The following is a 22,810-nucleotide window of genomic DNA, read 5'->3' as shown; positions in this document are numbered from 1 at the left end:
TACCCCCTTTAATTAATTAAAAGTTTATATCAAATCAATAACTTTTAGAAATAATATTTCTGATTTTGATGGAAAAAGTTTAATTTCAAAAACAAAGGAAACTGGTAAAACTCACTTCCTTTTCAACGGAGTACCACATTCTTTCGTTTTTCCCTTATCTTCTAAGATTTGAGTCACCTAACGAACAATCACCCCTCTGTAAATCCCCACTGCATCCTGCTCACGTGGGAAAAATACGATGTGACCATTGGAGGAAAACCTCGAAAAAGGGGATTCTTTGGTATTGTTCGAGGAGTACGCCACAACTTCTACGAGAGGAAAGACGTATTCCATACCGTCTCCCTTAGCCAGGAGTGCGCCTAAATCTCCATAGTAGAGAAGACATATTCCATAGTAGCTCCATATAACCAACGCCCAAATTTGTAGATTCAACTATTTGATAAAGTGCCTCCTTCAAAGTACTAAGAAAAGGAAGAAAAACTGAACAAAAAACAAGATTAATTAAAGAACTTTATCATTGGACAAATATAAAGAGAAGACATCGAAATATAAAGTCAGTGAGGTAGTATGATTCTAAAACGAAGTGTAATCTCTCTCTCTCCGCGAAATAGATAGATTTTATAATTGTAATCTCCAATTTGTCTTATTTTGTTTATTAAATATTCTTTGTTATTTCATTTAAAAAATAGCCTCGTTGTTGACTGAATCAAAAAATTCCTTTTTCACAATTATAATGCAACCTCTCCGTAGAAACAATTAGAAGTAATCGAGTGATAGTCCGCGTTATTGACTATCTGGTGTCAACATCCTGACGAAGAGAAGAGTGATTTCGAGATCATCTCTCTCCACCTTATTTTTCCAAAGCCTCCGAAATCAAGTGAGCCAATCTAACTATTGTGTGTCAGTAAGTGACATAGAAAAATTTCTTTGCTCTTACTCTCACATTAACATTATTGGATATTTCGTGTTACTTATATTTGTTCAATTTTTCTGGGTTATTTTCCTGTATTATATTCTAAAAACGGGTGTTGATTTTGGAATATAATACAGGGAATCAAGTTATAAAAAAACTAGAAAATTCCTTTTAATAACCTTAAATTACAAATAGAATGACCCATTACCACCTGCACTGTTATCTTGCTATGGTATGGAGGAGACAAAAAAGAAATCTGCTTCCCACGGGAAATACCCGTGGAAATTTTAGGAAAATAAATATCGGGTTAATTAAGAGGATTTTTAACCGAAATACCAGTATAAAAATTAATTACCGGTAAATTTACCGGGGTATAATTTTCCTAATTTACCGGCATACCGGTTACCGGTAATGCAAACACTCAAAGGACATATAGAAGATGTTTGTCGTTTTGTATGCCGAGAAGGACTTATTGTTAGTGGAGGAAGGTAAATTTTTTTTACTACTACTATTATTAATTATTATTAAAATACATTTTTTATATATATTTTTCAGAGATGGTGCAATATGTGGTTGGGATGAAGAAAATGGACAGTTTATGTTTTATTTAAGATGATGCCATAATAGTGACATTAATATTTTTTTAAGTTTTTTTTTTATAAAACTCCTCACTACCCTCAAAATTAAGCTTTTTGCCATTTTATGATGATTAAAAATATAAAAAGTTATAAATAAAGGTTTCTTCTTCCAATAGTGAGACTAATCCTATTTATCGCCTCTTTCTTAATGATTCATTAAGAAGACAAGATTAAACAGAGACCAAAATTAAAACATAAAACAGTTCAAAACATGATGATGGCCAACGGATTTGGCTGAAAACGTTTGCTTTTCATTAAATTTTTCTCAGCAAATTAAGGTGTTGTGCTTTTAATTTACATACGTGCTGAATGAGTGTACCTCAATAAAACAGTTCACCATATTTCGCCTATTTAACAATGTATTTTGGATTGATAATTTTTCATACTCTCCTCAGGCTCACGGATTCAGTGTCTACGATTGTTGTCTACAACATAACAAACAAGAAATTAGTTCATGTTAAATACAGAATGTCCTAAATATAGGCCTATGTTATACATATGATCCAAAAACGCGTCGTGAACAAAATGGTGTACATCGAACACCAATTTCTCACCGAAATAATACATTATGTGAGAGATGTGGTACTGTATAGTACATTCCAGATTATAATACAGTCCAGAAGCCTAAATTGTGGATCTTCAGAAACCAACGATGGGTAAGATTAAAACAGCTTTCTCTTAGTGCCCTCGATAAACAAAACGAAAAAAAAATCACCAGCTGCCATAAGTGTGATGAAATATACGATGAACACGGAGATCATTAATGATCTTAGGTAAGAGTTAGCAATACCGAAATACGAGCGAGATTTGTGCGCAGATAATTTCTTACCGTACTAAATTCCCAGAGATTTAACAGAAAAATTCATCACAAAACGATTATTGATGCTAATGGCTGAAATTCCATTTAATCCGTGAGAGTTGTGATTACCAGAGCCCCTTCGGCCACCAATTTAAAGTGTTTTAATCTTTAAAATTGGCGTTTCCACTTCCCGGGACGAGGACCCAGGAATTGGATTTGTGGGAAGCGAGTGTTCGGATTGTTTCATTGTGTCGAATTGAAGAGAACGAGGCGCGTGACGTGTAAGTGTGTGAGTGCGGGAATTCGAGTAAAGGTTAAATGATGTATATCTTCGTGTACAGTGATGTTGTATCCGTGTGTGTGTGTGTGTGATCGAAGAACATCTTTCGGCATGTCTAAAAACAGAAAAACAGTAAATTACGATACGAGAATAAGATGTGTAGAAAAAGAAAACGAAAGAGTTCTTACCATAGGCGATTTCGGGAAATATTCGCATGTATTATAAACGGCCACTCTGTCCTCTTCGTGGTAAAGTTGGGGAGGGAGAAGAATCTCCCAAATGTTCCTAGAAAACACAAAGACAGTGAGAAAGCGAGAAGTTCATTTATTACCTAAGGTCAACATTAATACCTTTATCAGACAGTCTTTCTTCCGAACAGTGTCATGAGAAGAGCGAAGGACCTAACCTAGCCTATCCTAATCTAACCTAACCGGAATCCCAATCCTCATAACAGCTGTTTGGGAAGAAAGGTCGGCCGAATGTCGCGTCCGGTGAGTAAACGAGTTACGTCATAATCGGGAGTCAAATCCGTTGTCGTCAATCGAGTGTCACGTTCGGGAGACAAGTCCGAGTAAAAGACGGTCGGTCACGTCCGAGAAAAAGTGTCGAGTCTGGGTGAAAAGTGTTTAATCTGGTAAGAATATTTCATCACCGCCTAGGCCAAGGGAACCGCAATCGTTCGAAGCAACAAAACCGCAGACACCCCGGTCACTCGACTTCGGCGGCTCTCTCCTCCTATTCCTCCCCGTTCCGACTTCCGGAAGGCATCGCCGTGGAGGACGAATAGGCAGAACACGATCGAACAGAAAGTGTCAACTCCGACAAGACGTCACTTTCTACATCCTGCACAGCAAGATCTGTGGCCGGATGACCCCGAAGACCTTGGCCAAGTGCGTCGGACCCAGAGTATAGCGTCGCATGATCCCGACTCCGGAAGGATGCCATGCCACGCGCACTTGGGGAAGGTCTTCTTCGCCCGCTGCCTCTCGCTCATCGAGCCCCCGCACCTCCAACATCTCTTCTGGCGCGATACGAGTCAGACAGACTCGTACCGCGCCATCGGAGGAACCCCTTTCCCTCCGGCGCCACCGCCTTCCTCCACCGAAACCGCACCAACTTCTTCATTCTGTAAAAAAGAAAATTTGCAATTAGTCCAGTGAAGACAAAAGCTTAAATTTTGCTTCAATCATTTTCTTGTGTTAGCAATTTGATAAATAAATTATCTTCTGCATTTACATGGTGCAGAACTCCACCGTGGAGAGGTAAAAGACGATCTTAAATTCTACGTCTCGAGGCTTGACCATCTCCGAAAATCGTTTGAATAAATATCTTTTTCGTCCATTTTCGGCCATTGCATGAAATAAATCAAATTCTTAGAATTTCGATTTATTTCTCCCAATATTATTTCGCTTTTCGGAAAGATTCGTCGGTCGCCGTCGGGGTTGCACGCCTATTAACTAGACAAAAACCACCGCGAAAAAAAATTCACATAAAAAAGAAATTATGTAACAATAAAAAAAGACTTTTCTTTACTAGACATAACTGTTTACAAAAGCTTTTTCCGAAACGGTAATGAGAAAAAACGCGTGGAAAAATACTTCAAAAATTTCCCACGTTTATTCTCCACTACATAGGTATAGCACTATACCTGATTAACCCACTGCTGAAAGGTGAATGCAACATCAAACTAAATAAAGTTAATATTTAAAAACCGGAAAAACCTTTATAATACGGCCGAACGAAAATGAAGTTCGAGACAACAGGGAAACCGACAGAGAAGAAACAGATTGAGTTAGGGAGGAGCGAGCGTTCTTTCTCCTTGAATTTCTGACTTTTTAAAGGATCTCTCCTCTAAAGTCTTAATTCGATCGGTTAATCAATTTGACACTTCCGTTCGACTTGGTCCGCGAGTGTCGATCCAACTTTGAAACTTTCGCTCGTATCTCACGCCGTGATATTTTCTTTTCTGACGGCTAAGAATTTTTCTTTATGTCTTCATTACTTACAACGCGGCAATTCTGTTTTCAAAGGAATGCTACATTTATTTCCAAATTTTGTCATGTCTACGAGGTCAGAGTCAAAACTCGATTTTTCCGATTGACATTCTAAACATTCCGTTAGTTACAAAATTTGAAAAATTGTAGACTTATACTGTATATTCCCACTGACGTCCATCAGTCCGTCTTAACCTTGAGCACTGTGGTAGATGAAATCCGATACCAGATATGGAAACCTTTGGGACAGGAGACCCCAATTAACTATACATGAACTTCCGATGCAAACCGGAAGTAACGGTTTTTCGATTCAAGCAGTTAATAGATGACCAGCACGACTCCATTGTTAATTAAAGGAAAAGTACGATGTACTGTACACGGCCAAGACATTATAGTGCTAATAATTGCTCGTCTGCATTTAATTACAAACAAAACTTACTAGCAACTATTTATTGTGACATCATCACAATGCCTAGCTGCAATTTTTAATTTATTTAACTTAAAATATATGCTCTCCAGCTCAAATTAGTAGTGGCTTGCCCCTGTACTTCATACTTTTCCTTTAACAATAGAGTCCTGCCCATCATGTATTAACTGCTTTCAGGGGAAAGTTTTGAACTGAAATAACGTAACTTCCGGTTTGCATTGGAAGTTCGTATATAGATAATCGGGACCTCTTCTCCCTTTGAGGTCCATATCGGGTCTCATCTTTCATCTATCTACCTACCTTCTCGAGATTAAAGAAAGACAGACGGACAGATAACAGTGAAAATTTATAGATCTGCAATTTTTTCAAATTGCAGCCAAATAATTCAACTTACCTCACAAAGTTCATCAATAATACGGAGTACTTCCCCGATATATTTTGTAGACATCTTTCACGATTTCTCCCAACATATAGAATAGCATGTAAGTTTAATTTATTTAGGCCTTTATACGCAGAATAACAAAACGGCATTGTCACATTTAATATGCATATTCGTATAGCATAGTCAATTTACGAGTTGATCAGAAAATAGCGACTTGATATCACGTGAACGTACGCAGACCAATGATGGTCCCTGATCGTCAGTCAATGCCCGAAAAAAGTTGTCGCTAATTGAAATCTAGGACTTTACATCATAATAGTGGTCCTATATAGTAACAGGTTGATATTCTGTCTGACCAATTTATATTGGTCAGACAGAATGAACTCACGATATATGGACGCGATGTTTTGTCGGCAATCGTCTACTTCCAAGCTGCCAGATTGGGCCAGGGGTTGGACATCCCTGCAATAGACGATTTTTCGTCTATTGCAGGGATGTCCAACCCCTGGCCCAAGGCAAGTTCCAATGCGGCCCAATAAACGTGTAAACAAAACCGACAAATTATTTTATTTATTTCAACGAAAGAAACTAAAAAATAGAAGTTTTACAAAGCCGTAAACCTTTATATATTATTTATTTTTGAGTGGAAAGAAAATGTTTTCAAATACTTGGAAATGTGTGAATGAGGAAGGAATACTATATAAAGCTAAAGTTGAGACTCAAAGAATTATAGACCCAAATTCTGGGAAAGGAGAGAAAGGCCAAAAGATAAAAAGTAGTGAGAAAGGTTAAATAGACTTTCTTTTATGCAAATATGAACCGTTAATTTTTCAACCTTCCTCACTTCTTTATATTTTGTTTTTTCTCTCCTTTCCCCGAATTTCGGTCTATAATCCTTTGAGTCCCAACTCCAACTTTNTTTTTTTTCAATTATAAAAGTCTGAATAAAACTGAAAATTTTATAAATACATTATATATAGTCTCCATATAATCAATATTCAAAAATCTATATTTTTATTATTCGCTATATCTTGGAAACACGTTTTCGTACGAGATATTTTGTTTTTCGTTTTAGAAAGTAACATAGATTTAATTTATAAACAGTTGACGTTCTAAAGATTTTCTACGTCGCCTCCTGAATAAACAAATCTCCATTCCATCCGCGTTAACCGAATAGCATTTAAGTGATTTTCTATCTCGGTAAGGGTTTCTGAAGCGAGATACAAATCCACGTTTACTTTTTATGAATAATTTTGTTCGAATTTTCGTTCTTTATCTTTTATTCACGTGATCGAATTTCGTCATGGACCGGGGTTACATCTACAATGCTTGAAGGAACGGATTCGGTTTTTGCAAAGCATACCAGAAGTATAACATGCCAAGACCCAATCTAATCCTATTGCATTTTACCCTTCTAATTAGTCTAATACAATTAAAAATCTGTGTATTATGAGTTTAAATAAATAAAATAATAGTCTATATGATTCTCAGTTCAAGTATACTCTAAATTTCAGCCAAATTGTTCATTGTAAAATATGAGACACGAACTACCATAAAACTTACTATGCTTTGTTTTGTATTACAGTAATACCTCGATTTAATGAACTAATTCGGGCGAGGGTGTCCGTTAAATCCGAAAGTCCATTATATAATAAAGTAAATTTTCCTAATTTATATATATTTATTAATAATAATATTGAAATGTAACAAATGAAAGCAAAGAGATTATGAACAAATCACATATAAAGGAAATCAACAAAAAGAGAACTTTACTCAATGTAGTATTATATAAAAAAATTCTAATTAGTCTTAATTTCTATAATATCCATTAAAGATGTTCACAGAATTATAAATACTGTACTAATGTAATAGGTCCTAATAATAAATCGACTCTTTCGGCTCTTTATTCGTTTTAAGAATCATTATTATAAGTATTGTTTCCAAGAATATATGACAGTAATTTGTGTAATAAAAGTATTTTGATACTGTCATTACGTTTTCGGTTAGATTCATAAAAAATGGACCGAATGACCGATTTAGGAAATATGAAGACCGAAATTTCGATCCGAATCCACTGCATTGAAATGCAATTGAGAAACCGATATTCCATGCGATAAATTAATATCTTAAGCCCAATTTAAACGAAATGTAAGCGACCGTAATTAAGCCGATATTCTTGGCTTAATTACGATTCAAATATTCAAACCAAACTCGACCAGTGAAAAGATGATGATAAACTATACATGCCTAGTTTATATATCATTAGCATGCATTTTCTTAGCATCTAATGTATTGGATATTATGGAGTATATTGGAACTCTGCAGGCTTAAATCCTGCAATTCCGTAAGAAAAAATGCATGCGATCCGCCAGTAGCCTACGAAGTTAACTCGCAGTTTGCATCCAGAAATGATTGCTCATCACTACTTTAATTAAAGAATCAGACTCCAGTTCCTTGTAATAAAATTTAATATTTATCTTCAAAATAAATATTTTTAGCTTTAAACTTATAGTAGTGGTAAAATTCAAATCGCTTATATTTTTTAATACAAAAACACTGAACTACATGATAAATCGTTCTAGTGTTTATGGCTTTTTTTCCTTCTGTTCTTTGAGAAAAAAGGGAAACGATTGTATATGTAATTTTTCTTCTTAAGTTAAACAGTATAACAAGTTAAAAATCTTATTTAATTCTTCAAATTTGAAAAGCAATAGGCGTTTGTTGGGTGGTTTACTTGGGGCAAATTCTTCGCTGTTATGAATTTCTGATGCTTCAAAATAAGTTGTCTGAATTGTTCTTGGAACCGTTTTATCTTTTCTCTATAATTGATAACATTCAAAGCCAGTACATTCATTAGTCGTTGCCGGATTACCCAGAAAGGTAGGAAGACACTTTAACCGCTCGGCCATCCGGTCTGTATATTCATTACTTATAATAGCTACTAAGAAATTTAATCTTAACAAAAATATTTACATATTAAACTCTTTTCTACGGTATCATAATTCATACACTTTTTCTGTAGACTTGGAAAAATGCATATGTAAGGACGAGCGGCGTTCGTTATCGCCGCCCGATACCTAATTTTTCGGATAACCGAACCCAGGAAGGGTCTGCGGGTATAAACCACGTTTGTGGATGACGATGGATTTAGACTCGAAACACCTTTACAAATTTTCCCTTCTTCCATTCCTGCCACCGTCTCACGAAGACTTTTTTTTTGTTTTGATATCAACAGTTTATAATTTCACTGCGAGGTTCGGTCGGCGCCGGCCCGGGATGACACGGCTGATGATGTGGACGAAAGGAGTCACTTCTTGAAATATTGAACACTCCGTCGCTCGGCGGTTCTATATTTTTCTTCCCAGTTTCTCGATGATAAGGTCGGGCCGGAATTGATAGACTTATGCGAGCGAATAGAAATATATCGACAATATAGCCTACGATTATGGAAGAAGAGCGGTTTTGAGACGAAAGCTTGGAGAGGCGTGATTTCAGAAGAACGGTGGGAAAAGCGCACTATGACCTTGAGATACGAGTTTATATAAACTTTAGCCTCGGACCGAACAATTTAATTGATGCCTATTCCTTCTCTTCCTTCCCGATTGGTCCCTTCTTTGTCTCCAGGTGGAACGAGATCCAAGAAAGGTCCAATCTCAATATTAACCTGACCAACTCTGGAACTTTTACTCGTATTTATAAAAGTTTTATATTCTCTTCTGTCAAAAGTTCCTATAAGACATCTCGCGATAATTATTTATTGATCGAAATATTTTATAATACTCTGAATTTGCTGTAACATGGTTTTATTTACGAGCAATTTCGACAAAGTTCCATATTTACCAGCCAAAGTTCGCCTTCCCGGTTCGACAAGTGAACTCCGGCCGTCCGACACTTACATCTATTATTTTTATATCGAGTTTCCTTGTGTATATCATACAAGGTAACTCGAAGTAACTCGAAAAATACGCATCTCTCAAAAAACAAATTTGCTTAAACCAAATTCTATCGGTTTCATCAGAGTAAGGCAGAGATATATAAGTAGCAGCAAGTAATTAACAGGGCGCCATTTTCTGGTTCATACAAATAACTGTGCGCAACCATACCAAACATATTGCCATAATAAAATAGGTATTATTATGGCAATATGTTTGAGTGAATTTTTTTCGAATAAAATGTCATATAACATACAAATACAAAACCAACATACAAATAACTGTGCGCAACCATACCAAACATATTGCCATAATAAAATAGGTATTATTATGGCAATATGTTTGAGTGAATTTTTTTCGAATAAAATGTCATATAAACCGCCATTTATTTAAAAATAAAAGAAAACTGTTCATTGGTAATTAACTAATAGGCCTACACTATAATAATATAAGTTGCAGAAATTTTACCAACAGGAAAATAAATTTCCAGTCTACACGACAAAATATAGAAATATCCATCTCCATGTGATGTGAATGTTTTGTAATTATGATTTAAAATAATTATAAAAATCATAATTACACAGAAAATTTTTTTCTAAAAAACTAACGGCAGCAGCATATAGGTCCTACTGTATGCTTTCCTGCATAATTGTCAAGCAATTGAGATGTAACAAATGAAAGCAAAGAGATTATGAACTTTACTCAATCTAGTATTATATAAAAAGTGTTAAATTAGTCATAATTTCTATAACATCCATTTTAGACGTTCACAGAATGTGTTTACGTTTCATAGTCGAGTTAGTGTAGAGTAAGAATTGTTCTGGTTGGACGTGAGAAGTTGGTGTGGTAAGCAATGAACACCTCTCACTAAAATCTGAGTCTGAACTAATTTCAGTGACATACTCAAGTCATGATACGTTTTCATTTTCTGATAAGTGCTTGATTATTTCTACAATCCTTTTCAAAATTATATTTTTGTTAATGTGAGATCTTGGATACCCCCTTTAATTAATTAAAAGTTTATATCAAATCAATAACTTTTAGAAATAATATTTCTGATTTTGATGGAAAAAGTTTAATTTCAAAAACAAAGGAAACTGGTAAAACTCACTTCCTTTTCAACGGAGTACCACATTCTTTCGTTTTTCCCTTATCTTCTAAGATTTGAGTCACCTAACGAACAATCACCCCTCTGTAAATCCCCACTGCATCCTGCTCACGTGGGAAAAATACGATGTGACCATTGGAGGAAAACCTCGAAAAAGGGGATTCTTTGGTATTGTTCGAGGAGTACGCCACAACTTCTACGAGAGGAAAGACGTATTCCATACCGTCTCCCTTAGCCAGGAGTGCGCCTAAATCTCCATAGTAGAGAAGACATATTCCATAGTAGCTCCATATAACCAACGCCCAAATTTGTAGATTCAACTATTTGATAAAGTGCCTCCTTCAAAGTACTAAGAAAAGGAAGAAAAACTGAACAAAAAACAAGATTAATTAAAGAACTTTATCATTGGACAAATATAAAGAGAAGACATCGAAATATAAAGTCAGTGAGGTAGTATGATTCTAAAACGAAGTGTAATCTCTCTCTCTCCGCGAAATAGATAGATTTTATAATTGTAATCTCCAATTTGTCTTATTTTGTTTATTAAATATTCTTTGTTATTTCATTTAAAAAATAGCCTCGTTGTTGACTGAATCAAAAAATTCCTTTTTCACAATTATAATGCAACCTCTCCGTAGAAACAATTAGAAGTAATCGAGTGATAGTCCGCGTTATTGACTATCTGGTGTCAACATCCTGACGAAGAGAAGAGTGATTTCGAGATCATCTCTCTCCACCTTATTTTTCCAAAGCCTCCGAAATCAAGTGAGCCAATCTAACTATTGTGTGTCAGTAAGTGACATAGAAAAATTTCTTTGCTCTTACTCTCACATTAACATTATTGGATATTTCGTGTTACTTATATTTGTTCAATTTTTCTGGGTTATTTTCCTGTATTATATTCTAAAAACGGGTGTTGATTTTGGAATATAATACAGGGAATCAAGTTATAAAAAAACTAGAAAATTCCTTTTAATAACCTTAAATTACAAATAGAATGACCCATTACCACCTGCACTGTTATCTTGCTATGGTATGGAGGAGACAAAAAAGAAATCTGCTTCCCACGGGAAATACCCGTGGAAATTTTAGGAAAATAAATATCGGGTTAATTAAGAGGATTTTTAACCGAAATACCAGTATAAAAATTAATTACCGGTAAATTTACCGGGGTATAATTTTCCTAATTTACCGGCATACCGGTTACCGGTAATGCAAACACTCAAAGGACATATAGAAGATGTTTGTCGTTTTGTATGCCGAGAAGGACTTATTGTTAGTGGAGGAAGGTAAATTTTTTTTACTACTACTATTATTAATTATTATTAAAATACATTTTTTATATATATTTTTCAGAGATGGTGCAATATGTGGTTGGGATGAAGAAAATGGACAGTTTATGTTTTATTTAAGATGATGCCATAATAGTGACATTAATATTTTTTTAAGTTTTTTTTTTATAAAACTCCTCACTACCCTCAAAATTAAGCTTTTTGCCATTTTATGATGATTAAAAATATAAAAAGTTATAAATAAAGGTTTCTTCTTCCAATAGTGAGACTAATCCTATTTATCGCCTCTTTCTTAATGATTCATTAAGAAGACAAGATTAAACAGAGACCAAAATTAAAACATAAAACAGTTCAAAACATAATGATGGCCAACAGATTTGGCTGAAAACGTTTGCTTTTCATTAAATTTTTCTCAGCAAATTAAGGTGTTGTGCTTTTGATTTACATACGTGCTGAATGAGTGTACCTCAATAAAACAGTTCACCATATTTCGCCTATTTAACAATGTATTTTGGATTGATAATTTTTCATACTCTCCTCAGGCTCACGGATTCAGTGTCTACGATTGTTGTCTACAACATAACAAACAAGAAATTAGTTCATGTTAAATACAGAATGTCCTAAATATAGGCCTATGTTATACATATGATCCAAAAACGCGTCGTGAACAAAATGGTGTACATCGAACACCAATTTCTCACCGAAATAATACATTATGTGAGAGATGTGGTACTGTATAGTACATTCCAGATTATAATACAGTCCAGAAGCCTAAATTGTGGATCTTCAGAAACCAACGATGGGTAAGATTAAAACAGCTTTCTCTTAGTGCCCTCGATAAACAAAACGAAAAAAAAATCACCAGCTGCCATAAGTGTGATGAAATATACGATGAACACGGAGATCATTAATGATCTTAGGTAAGAGTTAGCAATACCGAAATACGAGCGAGATTTGTGCGCAGATAATTTCTTACCGTACTAAATTCCCAGAGATTTAACAGAAAAATTCATCACAAAACGATTATTGATGCTAATGGCTGAAATTCCATTTAATCCGTGAGAGTTGTGATTACCAGAGCCCCTTCGGCCACCAATTTAAAGTGTTTTAATCTTTAAAATTGGCGTTTCCACTTCCCGGGACGAGGACCCAGGAATTGGATTTGTGGGAAGCGAGTGTTCGGATTGTTTCATTGTGTCGAATTGAAGAGAACGAGGCGCGTGACGTGTAAGTGTGTGAGTGCGGGAATTCGAGTAAAGGTTAAATGATGTATATCTTCGTGTACAGTGATGTTGTATCCGTGTGTGTGTGTGTGTGATCGAAGAACATCTTTCGGCATGTCTAAAAACAGAAAAACAGTAAATTACGATACGAGAATAAGATGTGTAGAAAAAGAAAACGAAAGAGTTCTTACCATAGGCGATTTCGGGAAATATTCGCATGTATTATAAACGGCCACTCTGTCCTCTTCGTGGTAAAGTTGGGGAGGGAGAAGAATCTCCCAAATGTTCCTAGAAAACACAAAGACAGTGAGAAAGCGAGAAGTTCATTTATTACCTAAGGTCAACATTAATACCTTTATCAGACAGTCTTTCTTCCGAACAGTGTCATGAGAAGAGCGAAGGACCTAACCTAGCCTATCCTAATCTAACCTAACCGGAATCCCAATCCTCATAACAGCTGTTTGGGAAGAAAGGTCGGCCGAATGTCGCGTCCGGTGAGTAAACGAGTTACGTCATAATCGGGAGTCAAATCCGTTGTCGTCAATCGAGTGTCACGTTCGGGAGACAAGTCCGAGTAAAAGACGGTCGGTCACGTCCGAGAAAAAGTGTCGAGTCTGGGTGAAAAGTGTTTAATCTGGTAAGAATATTTCATCACCGCCTAGGCCAAGGGAACCGCAATCGTTCGAAGCAACAAAACCGCAGACACCCCGGTCACTCGACTTCGGCGGCTCTCTCCTCCTATTCCTCCCCGTTCCGACTTCCGGAAGGCATCGCCCTGGAGGACGAATAGGCAGAACACGATCGAACAGAAAGTGTCAACTCCGACAAGACGTCACTTTCTACATCCTGCACAGCAAGATCTGTGGCCGGATGACCCCGAAGACCTTGGCCAAGTGCGTCGGACCCAGAGTATAGCGTCGCATGATCCCGACTCCGGAAGGATGCCATGCCACGCGCACTTGGGGAAGGTCTTCTTCGCCCGCTGCCTCTCGCTCATCGAGCCCCCGCACCTCCAACATCTCTTCTGGCGCGATACGAGTCAGACAGACTCGTACCGCGCCATCGGAGGAACCCCTTTCCCTCCGGCGCCACCGCCTTCCTCCACCGAAACCGCACCAACTTCTTCATTCTGTAAAAAAGAAAATTTGCAATTAGTCCAGTGAAGACAAAAGCTTAAATTTTGCTTCAATCATTTTCTTGTGTTAGCAATTTGATAAATAAATTATCTTCTGCATTTACATGGTGCAGAACTCCACCGTGGAGAGGTAAAAGACGATCTTAAATTCTACGTCTCGAGGCTTGACCATCTCCGAAAATCGTTTGAATAAATATCTTTTTCGTCCATTTTCGGCCATTGCATGAAATAAATCAAATTCTTAGAATTTCGATTTATTTCTCCCAATATTATTTCGCTTTTCGGAAAGATTCGTCGGTCGCCGTCGGGGTTGCGCGCCTATTAACTAGACAAAAACCACCGCGAAAAAAATTCACATAAAAAGAAATTATGTAACAATAAAAAAAAGACCTTTCTTTACTAGACATAACTGTTTACAAAAGCTTTTTCCGAAACGGTAATGAGAAAAAACGCGTGGAAAAATACTTCAAAAATTTTCCACGTTTATTCTCCACTACATAGGTATAGCACTATACCTGATTAACCCACTGCTGAAAGGTGAATGCAACATCAAACTAAATAAAGTTAATATTTAAAAAACGGAAAAACCTTTATAATACGGCCGAACGAAAATGAAGTTCGAGACAACAGGGAAACCGACAGAAAAGAAACAGATTGAGTTAGGGAGGAGCGAGCATTCTTTCTCCTTGAATTTCTGACTTTTTAAAGGATCTCTCCTCTAAAGTCTTAATTCGATCGGTTAATCAATTTGACACTTCCGTTCGACTTGGTCCGCGAGTGTCGATCCAACTTTGAAACTTTCGCTCGTATCTCACGCCGTGATATTTTCTTTTCTGACGGCTAAGAATTTTTCTTTATGTCTTCATTACTTACAACGCGGCAATTCTGTTTTCAAAGGAATGCTACATTTATTTCCAAATTTTGTCATGTCTACGAGGTCAGAGTCAAAACTCGATTTTTCCGATTGACATTCTAAACATTCCGTTAGTTACAAAATTTGAAAAATTGTAGACTTATACTGTATATTCCCACTGACGTCCATCAGTCCGTCTTAACCTTGAGCACTGTGGTAGATGAAATCCGATACCAGATATGGAAACCTTTGGGACAGGAGACCCCAATTAACTATACATGAACTTCCGATGCAAACCGGAAGTAACGGTTTTTCGATTCAAGCAGTTAATAGATGACCAGCACGACTCCATTGTTAATTAAAGGAAAAGTACGATGTACTGTACACGGCCAAGACATTATAGTGCTAATAATTGCTCGTCTGCATTTAATTACAAACAAAACTTACTAGCAACTATTTATTGTGACATCATCACAATGCCTAGCTGCAATTTTTAATTTATTTAACTTAAAATATATGCTCTCCAGCTCAAATTAGTAGTGGCTTGCCCCTGTACTTCATACTTTTCCTTTAACAATAGAGTCCTGCCCATCATGTATTAACTGCTTTCAGGGGAAAGTTTTGAACTGAAATAACGTAACTTCCGGTTTGCATTGGAAGTTCGTATATAGATAATCGGGACCTCTTCTCCCTTTGAGGTCCATATCGGGTCTCATCTTTCATCTATCTACCTACCTTCTCGAGATTAAAGAAAGACAGACGGACAGATAACAGTGAAAATTTATAGATCTGCAATTTTTTCAAATTGCAGCCAAATAATTCAACTTACCTCACAAAGTTCATCAATAATACGAAGTACTTCCCCGATATATTTTGTAGACATCTTTCACGATTTCTCCCAACATATAGAATAGCATGTAAGTTTAATTTATTTAGGCCTTTATACGCAGAATAACAAAACGGCATTGTCACATTTAATATGCATATTCGTATAGCATAGTCAATTTACGAGTTGATCAGAAAATAGCGACTTGATATCACGTGAACGTACGCAGACCAATGATGGTCCCTGATCGTCAGTCAATGCCCGAAAAAAGTTGTCGCTAATTGAAATCTAGGACTTTACATCATAATAGTGGTCCTATATAGTAACAGGTTGATATTCTGTCTGACCAATTTATATTGGTCAGACAGAATGAACTCACGATATATGGACGCGATGTTTTGTCGGCAATCGTCTACTTCCAAGCTGCCAGATTGGGCCAGGGGTTGGACATCCCTGCAATAGACGATTTTTCGTCTATTGCAGGGATGTCCAACCCCTGGCCCAAGGCAAGTTCCAATGCGGCCCAATAAACGTGTAAACAAAACCGACAAATTATTTTATTTATTTCAACGAAAGAAACTAAAAAATAGAAGTTTTACAAAGCCGTAAACCTTTATATATTATTTATTTTTGAGTGGAAAGAAAATGTTTTCAAATACTTGGAAATGTGTGAATGAGGAAGGAATACTATATAAAGCTAAAGTTGAGACTCAAAGAATTATAGACCCAAATTCTGGGAAAGGAGAGAAAGGCCAAAAGATAAAAAGTAGTGAGAAAGGTTAAATAGACTTTCTTTTATGCAAATATGAACCGTTAATTTTTCAACCTTCCTCACTTCTTTATATTTTGTTTTTTCTCTCCTTTCCCCGAATTTCGGTCTATAATCCTTTGAGTCCCAACTCCAATTTTATTTAGTATTCCTTCCAGCGTTGCATGATTTGGCTACTTTGCGCCAAAGTTGGGTTCCCTTTTTTAGTTTGGCGTAAAATATATCATTTGGCGCATAGGCTTACTTTTTTTATTATTTATAAATATATTAGTCGAATTAAAATGCACTTTAAAATGGTATTTTGTCATTTTTTATTAATTAGAGACCCAAATAAAACAAAATACAGGTATTTGTGTTTTTCAAATAAATTTTTGTCTTCTTTATAATAAATGAATTTATCTATTTCAAAGTAAAAATTGAAAGTGTCTGTAAAAGTAATTTTTTAAAATATCCTTTTTCGTGATAAAGATTTAATACTTATTACTATAATCTAGACATGTTAATCCTTAAATATACCTGTATATTTAAGGATTAACATGTCTAGATTGGGCCACAAGTACATATAATATACTTGTGGCCCAAAACTCCATGACACCTTCCAATGTGGCCCAGAGAAACAAAAAGGTTGGACACCCCAGTCTATTGAGTTAGTTTTGATGGCATTTCATTCACCAGAAAAGGTGTTTCGGCAATGGTAACTAATTGGGCGATTTTAGCTTATGATTTGTAACAGTCTCTACTAGTCCCGTAGCCAGGAATAAATCATTGGGGGCTAAAGGAAAAAAGTGAAAAATTGTGATAAATATTTTTCTTCTTTTCAGCCAGCACTAGGCCTACTAGCTACAATTAAGTGTACAGTACAAATAAATAAGAATAGCCCAAGTTTACTTGATGAAAGCAAAATCACATATATACTGCATATGGGCACTACTAAGTTGAGGTAGCTAAGCCACCTAATAGACCCCGTAGCTACGGATCGTCTCTAAATATTTGCCATTTGGTAGGTGAAGTATTTTTAATGATTATTAACCATTTGTACACCATATATGTTCGAAAATTTTGATGTTTTTATTATGTATATTGTAAGTAAATAGCATTAAGAATATTAATTAACGAAGATCTACAGCTGATTATTTTATAACTTTAGCGTATTTTATTATTTACTCTTTTATAACATTTATATTTAAAGTTTTTTTAACATTTAGTGGAAAGTTTTAAAACACAATCACCAATAATATAAACCGGATGGCCGAGTTGTTAAGACGGCAGCCTATCGCTCTGAGATCCAGAATCAAAAAACCAAGAATGTTTTGCGGGGTTCGTCCGTATGGATATGTCGAGCCCCGACCCTCGCTACCCGGCCACCTGATTGTGGGCCTGGTCGAATCCATAATGGACACACTAAAAAGGTGTTCTTGGTGCACATTACAGAAACGACTTTTACAGAAAAATAAAATACTGGGGTATTTAAATTTCTTTACTAAACGTTTTTGGCTCTATGAGCTTTCGTCAGGTAAATTGTGTTCAAATTCGGAACAACATCGAACATTTTTTTACAAATTCAAAATGAAATTATCAAGAATATAGTTAACGAATTTTTTAACAATAAAATCCTTAATTATTATAATAATAATAAACTATCTCCAAAAAATTAATACAATAACTTAACTAATTAATATTTAAGATTGTCAACTGTCCAATATTGTATATATTAGACTACAAGGTGTTTTTACTGGTCCCAAGTCCTTTTTTAGTAACGTATCTCCATGCCCTTGGAAATCGCTCTACGTCCCTGGCGTTAAACTCTTCATTAACTATCGCGATACTGCTTTACTTTCTTCTGAGAGTTGATCCTTGCCGTTTCGCAGTATACGATAAAAATTAGGAGCTCTTTAATATACCATGCACGAGAGGCCACGATAAAGCAAATTTGAATAAATTAGGAAGATAAGTAAGGAACTGGGATATACTAACAAATGATTTATGAATCTGGTTAATCATTATAACAAGATCAATATCACTAAAATGTAAACGAATGAGATGGTTGGTACAAAGTTCACATACCAAAAAGAGATCAGACATATAATGGAGGAGCTTTCCAAACGAAAGAACTCGTACATGTTTAGTAAATTAATTTAAATACCCCAGTGATAAGGCGGATTGTGAAAATGACACAGTTTAAAACCACGATTAGATTATCAAAACATTTCAAGAAGTCAAGTATTTTAGACCATACCATGTTCATAGATCATCAACACGTCCTGTCGGTGAATTGGTTTGAGAGCGATCCATTTTTAAAAAACTCTGACGAGTTGCGTAACTTTCCAGGCTATGGAGGTTTATTATTTAAAACATAAAATTGTGTGGCGCCATCCGTTATGAGGTTTTGTTATAAAAATACTTTATTATTATTATAAAATGGCAAAAAGCTTAATTTTGAGGATAGTAATAAGTTTTATGAAAAAAAATTGTAAATGCTAATAGGCTAATGAGTAAAATCTTCATTAAATCAGATTCCTAGTGACATATGGCTACTATCACCCTACCCACTCGACCTCTAACCACCAAAATTTAATAGTATCAATGCCCGTTATACACAAGCTACCGTGCAAATTTAGTTTCTTGATCTTTAACTCATCCTGAGATATTAAACGAAATAGACATCAACATAAACATACACGGAATTTTTTCCCATTTCTTGAGTTCGGGGAGTTTCAAAACGTGTAAATTTGCAAAACCCGAAGAGTCAAATTTGACACGATTCCAATAATTCCCCTTGTCGAGTATACATAACAGCCGGGAAAGTAAAACTGAATTTATGATTATTTGCCATTATTTTAAATTATTTATTTTGTATTACTATTGATTATTCTTTTATTATATATTATTGTTTGGTTATTTAAATCATTACATATGAAATTAATATTGTTTATATAAATAATTACAAACCGCAAAACTGAAGTAGGAAAGAATCACGAAGTGTGGCGGTTGGACTGCGAGAGTCAAGAGGCAGAGCCCCTAATATATTGTATGACACAATTTACTTATTAATGTGTAAACGTTACGGATTTTATCGAATCATTGACGATTGGTTGAATGACATTTAAGCGAGTATTACTTTCGGATGATCACAGATGAACATTTGTCATATCCCTATCTCCATATATGTTAATCGTCACGACTATCACTTTCATTTATCCCGCCTTTACACTCACGAGCATAGCTTTTAACTTTTCGAAATTTCTTCTGGAATAATATTCCATCGACCCCAAAAATATAGATATGCCTACACTTAACAATTACATTTCTCAATTTCGCATTTCATTTTTAAAATAGTTCATCTCCCAATTGCGTTCTTAAATCTTAACAATCATATATATGGACTCTTGGGACGCCATAGTCATTGATAATCCATCTCATATGAGAATAGAGTCGACCTGTTCACGGACCGATTAATTTTTTCATTTTTTTGTAATTAAATAACAAAATAACTATAAAATAGAGGAGAACGACGTTCAAATGCATTTTTAAACTGAACTGGTAAGAAAAATACAACAAAGTTTGGTTCTTATTCTTTAAAATGGGTTTGTGAAAGTTTTTAAGTAAGTCCCGAGTCATTATCGATCGTCACTCCATCCTTCACGATGTTTAAAGAAAACTGAAGTTAGAAAATAACATGTTTTAAAAGACTTTTAAATGAACTTTAGTTTTAATGAATAAAAATACAGCAGAGCATCGATTATCCGAATGTCGAGCAACCGAAAACTTTCCAGTCGGCAAATTTAAATTTTCGCTAGTGCTGTGGCGCTGCAATCTTTGCCTATGTCTTGGGTTACCCCAAGGACTTTAAACTACAGTATGTAGTTTAAAGTCCTTGGGGTAAATGTAAACTGTAGTATACAGTCCTTGGGGCTACCCCATTATTATTTTTGTTGGTTTGCGTGTTTTAGCTGGCAGCACTGGCACGACCATGAGAGGGTACTTAAGGACATACCAGAATTCGAACGTATTTGTTCGTACATAATCGGTTACCCGAACAACCCGTCCCAATTTATTCGGATAATCGATGCTCCACTGTAACTATATTTCTAAAAATTTAAAAGATAAAAATGTAGATATCTATATGCATTTCGCCTTCTTTCTTCGGCCTTATTAGTGGATCCACTAATGAGGCCGAAGAAAGAAGGCGAAATGCATATGAATAAAATGGAAAAAAACAGTCAGAGTAAAATAAACATCTTTTTAGCCCGTAATAAACTGTTTGCGGACCCCGGTTTGAGCAGCACTAACCTAGGAAATTTAATATAAAGGAAAATAATATAAAACCAAACCAATCATGCAAAGACTTTGGTGTTTTACCATAAAATTTATATGAAAGACATAAGAAATGTATGCACTTTCTAATTTTTAATGAATGTTTTTGAAAAATTAACCCCAGAGATAGACTAAAATATTGAAAGTATTTTAATTCGAGCTTTAAAAAACTTTAAACATTAATTTGTATTTATACAAAATTAGTGTAATTCTAGTCAATGTACGAAGCACCAGAACTGTTAATAAAATATTTTTAATATGAATTTTATCATCACATTAAAAGAACTAATTATATAAACAAGAGTACCGTGTAGTGAAACGATTACATCATGTAACCATTTTCTTCATTCAATAATTGAATTCGTCTCTTGCTTCTTATGGATATCATAAGATCATCTTCACTATCGTTGTCATCTTCGTTGTCGTAACCTTCGTATCCATCGGTATCAATTTCATCCTCGTCTGTGTCGACTTGCTCAAAAAGAAGTTCTTCTGGAACTTCTATGGAAGAAGTGTTAGGAGATATGTCCGAATCACTGGTGGAATCTACGTTGCTTATGATTTCGCAGTAACATGACAAACGGTCGTAATGACTATTTGCTAGTAGCAAAAGTAATTTCCACCGATACAGCTCAAAATTTAAAAAAGTGGAAAATGGTAGTGGAAGACACAGTTTCTTTACCAGATCGATTAGATCTTCACATTTAATTTGAAACAATTTTTGCATAAATAATGATTTAATGTGAAGTATATTATTCTCTCTGGCTTGATACGGAGCACAAGTCACATCTTCCGGAATACTTTCCAATTGAGTGTCATTTTCGATATGATTATCTGAATTAAGGTAACAACTTTGGTCCATTTTTGTAATTTCTTTCTCGTCGGTTTCTTCTTTATATACACCATATTTCGCAGTGAGATGATCCAAACAGCAACTAAATATAGTTCGAGCGCATCTCTGTCTAAGAGTGAGAGATGTTTTGCCCAGTAGACTAGGAATAATAAAATTTTTATTCAGCAATTTTTCCAGGGTAGTAAAATGCATATTGATGTAGTGATTCCATTGAAGTAATTCAAATAACGATCGTTCTAATTTATCAAAGTATTTATTTAGCAATCCTAATTAACAAAAAAAAAAAAAAATGCGTATATAAGAATCGATATAAAATGTATTTCAAATGAAAAAAATCATATACATAACCCATTCAATTTTAAAATACAGTAATTTAAGTATTTGGCATGTTCATTTCATTACGAAACAAATCATCTAACTAAAATAGGTTAGATGCTATTTCCTATTGACTAAAACAAGTTAGTGAATATGTTAATTGAGAAAATACAATAAATACAATGCATAAATGCTCTCAAATGATTATCATCACTTCAATTTCCGTCATTTCACTCATTGATGTGCTCGGTGTTGAATGATCAATCACATGTGACAGATTTAATATAACGCAATATAATACATGTTATTTTAGACAACAAACAGAAATATACTAGCATAATGAAATTTATTCAAATAAGTGCCATGACATCAATTAGAAACTTATAATATTGTGAACAAACTTAAAACAAACTAGAATGTATTGAGGATATGCATCCTTTATGATTCTTTTAAATATTCTTTTTTGAAAAATTCAGAAATTTATAAAGATTGTGGAGGTGCATCTGTTATGAGATTTTATTTAAAAATAATTTTTATATTATTAATTATTATAAAAAGGCAAAACACTTATTTTTGGAGGTAGAAGTGAGTTTCTAAAAAACTGCATACAGTCGATCCCCCTATAAGATCATTGATTTTTCCGTTTTATCTGAATTACATGTTGTACGAGTCACTTAGATTTTACAAATACGTGTGCCGGGCTGTGAACGACACACGTATTTGTAAAATCTAAGTGACTCGTACAACATGTAATTCA

General features: G+C 35.1%; 1 protein-coding gene across 1 annotated transcript in view; it reads right to left on the bottom strand.

Moving 5' to 3' along the window:
• Positions 1 to 21,017: 21,017 nt before the first annotated feature.
• LOC111618091 overlaps positions 21,018 to 22,810 on the bottom strand; it is an 8,546-nt gene continuing 6,753 nt past the window's right edge. The window contains exon 5 of the mRNA XM_023359536.1: positions 21,018 to 22,004. Coding sequence (XP_023215304.1) covers positions 21,208 to 22,004 — 797 coding nt within the window. The 3' untranslated portion in view covers positions 21,018 to 21,207. The remainder of the gene's footprint in view (positions 22,005 to 22,810) is intronic.

This window comes from Centruroides sculpturatus, unplaced genomic scaffold (genome assembly GCF_000671375.1).
Source record: "Centruroides sculpturatus isolate CEXI.00-Female unplaced genomic scaffold, Cexi_2.0 scaffold155, whole genome shotgun sequence".
Lineage (NCBI taxonomy): Eukaryota > Metazoa > Arthropoda > Arachnida > Scorpiones > Buthidae > Centruroides > Centruroides sculpturatus.
The sequence above is the reverse complement of the archived record's forward strand: the minus strand, read 5'-3'. Positions and strand labels throughout refer to the sequence as shown.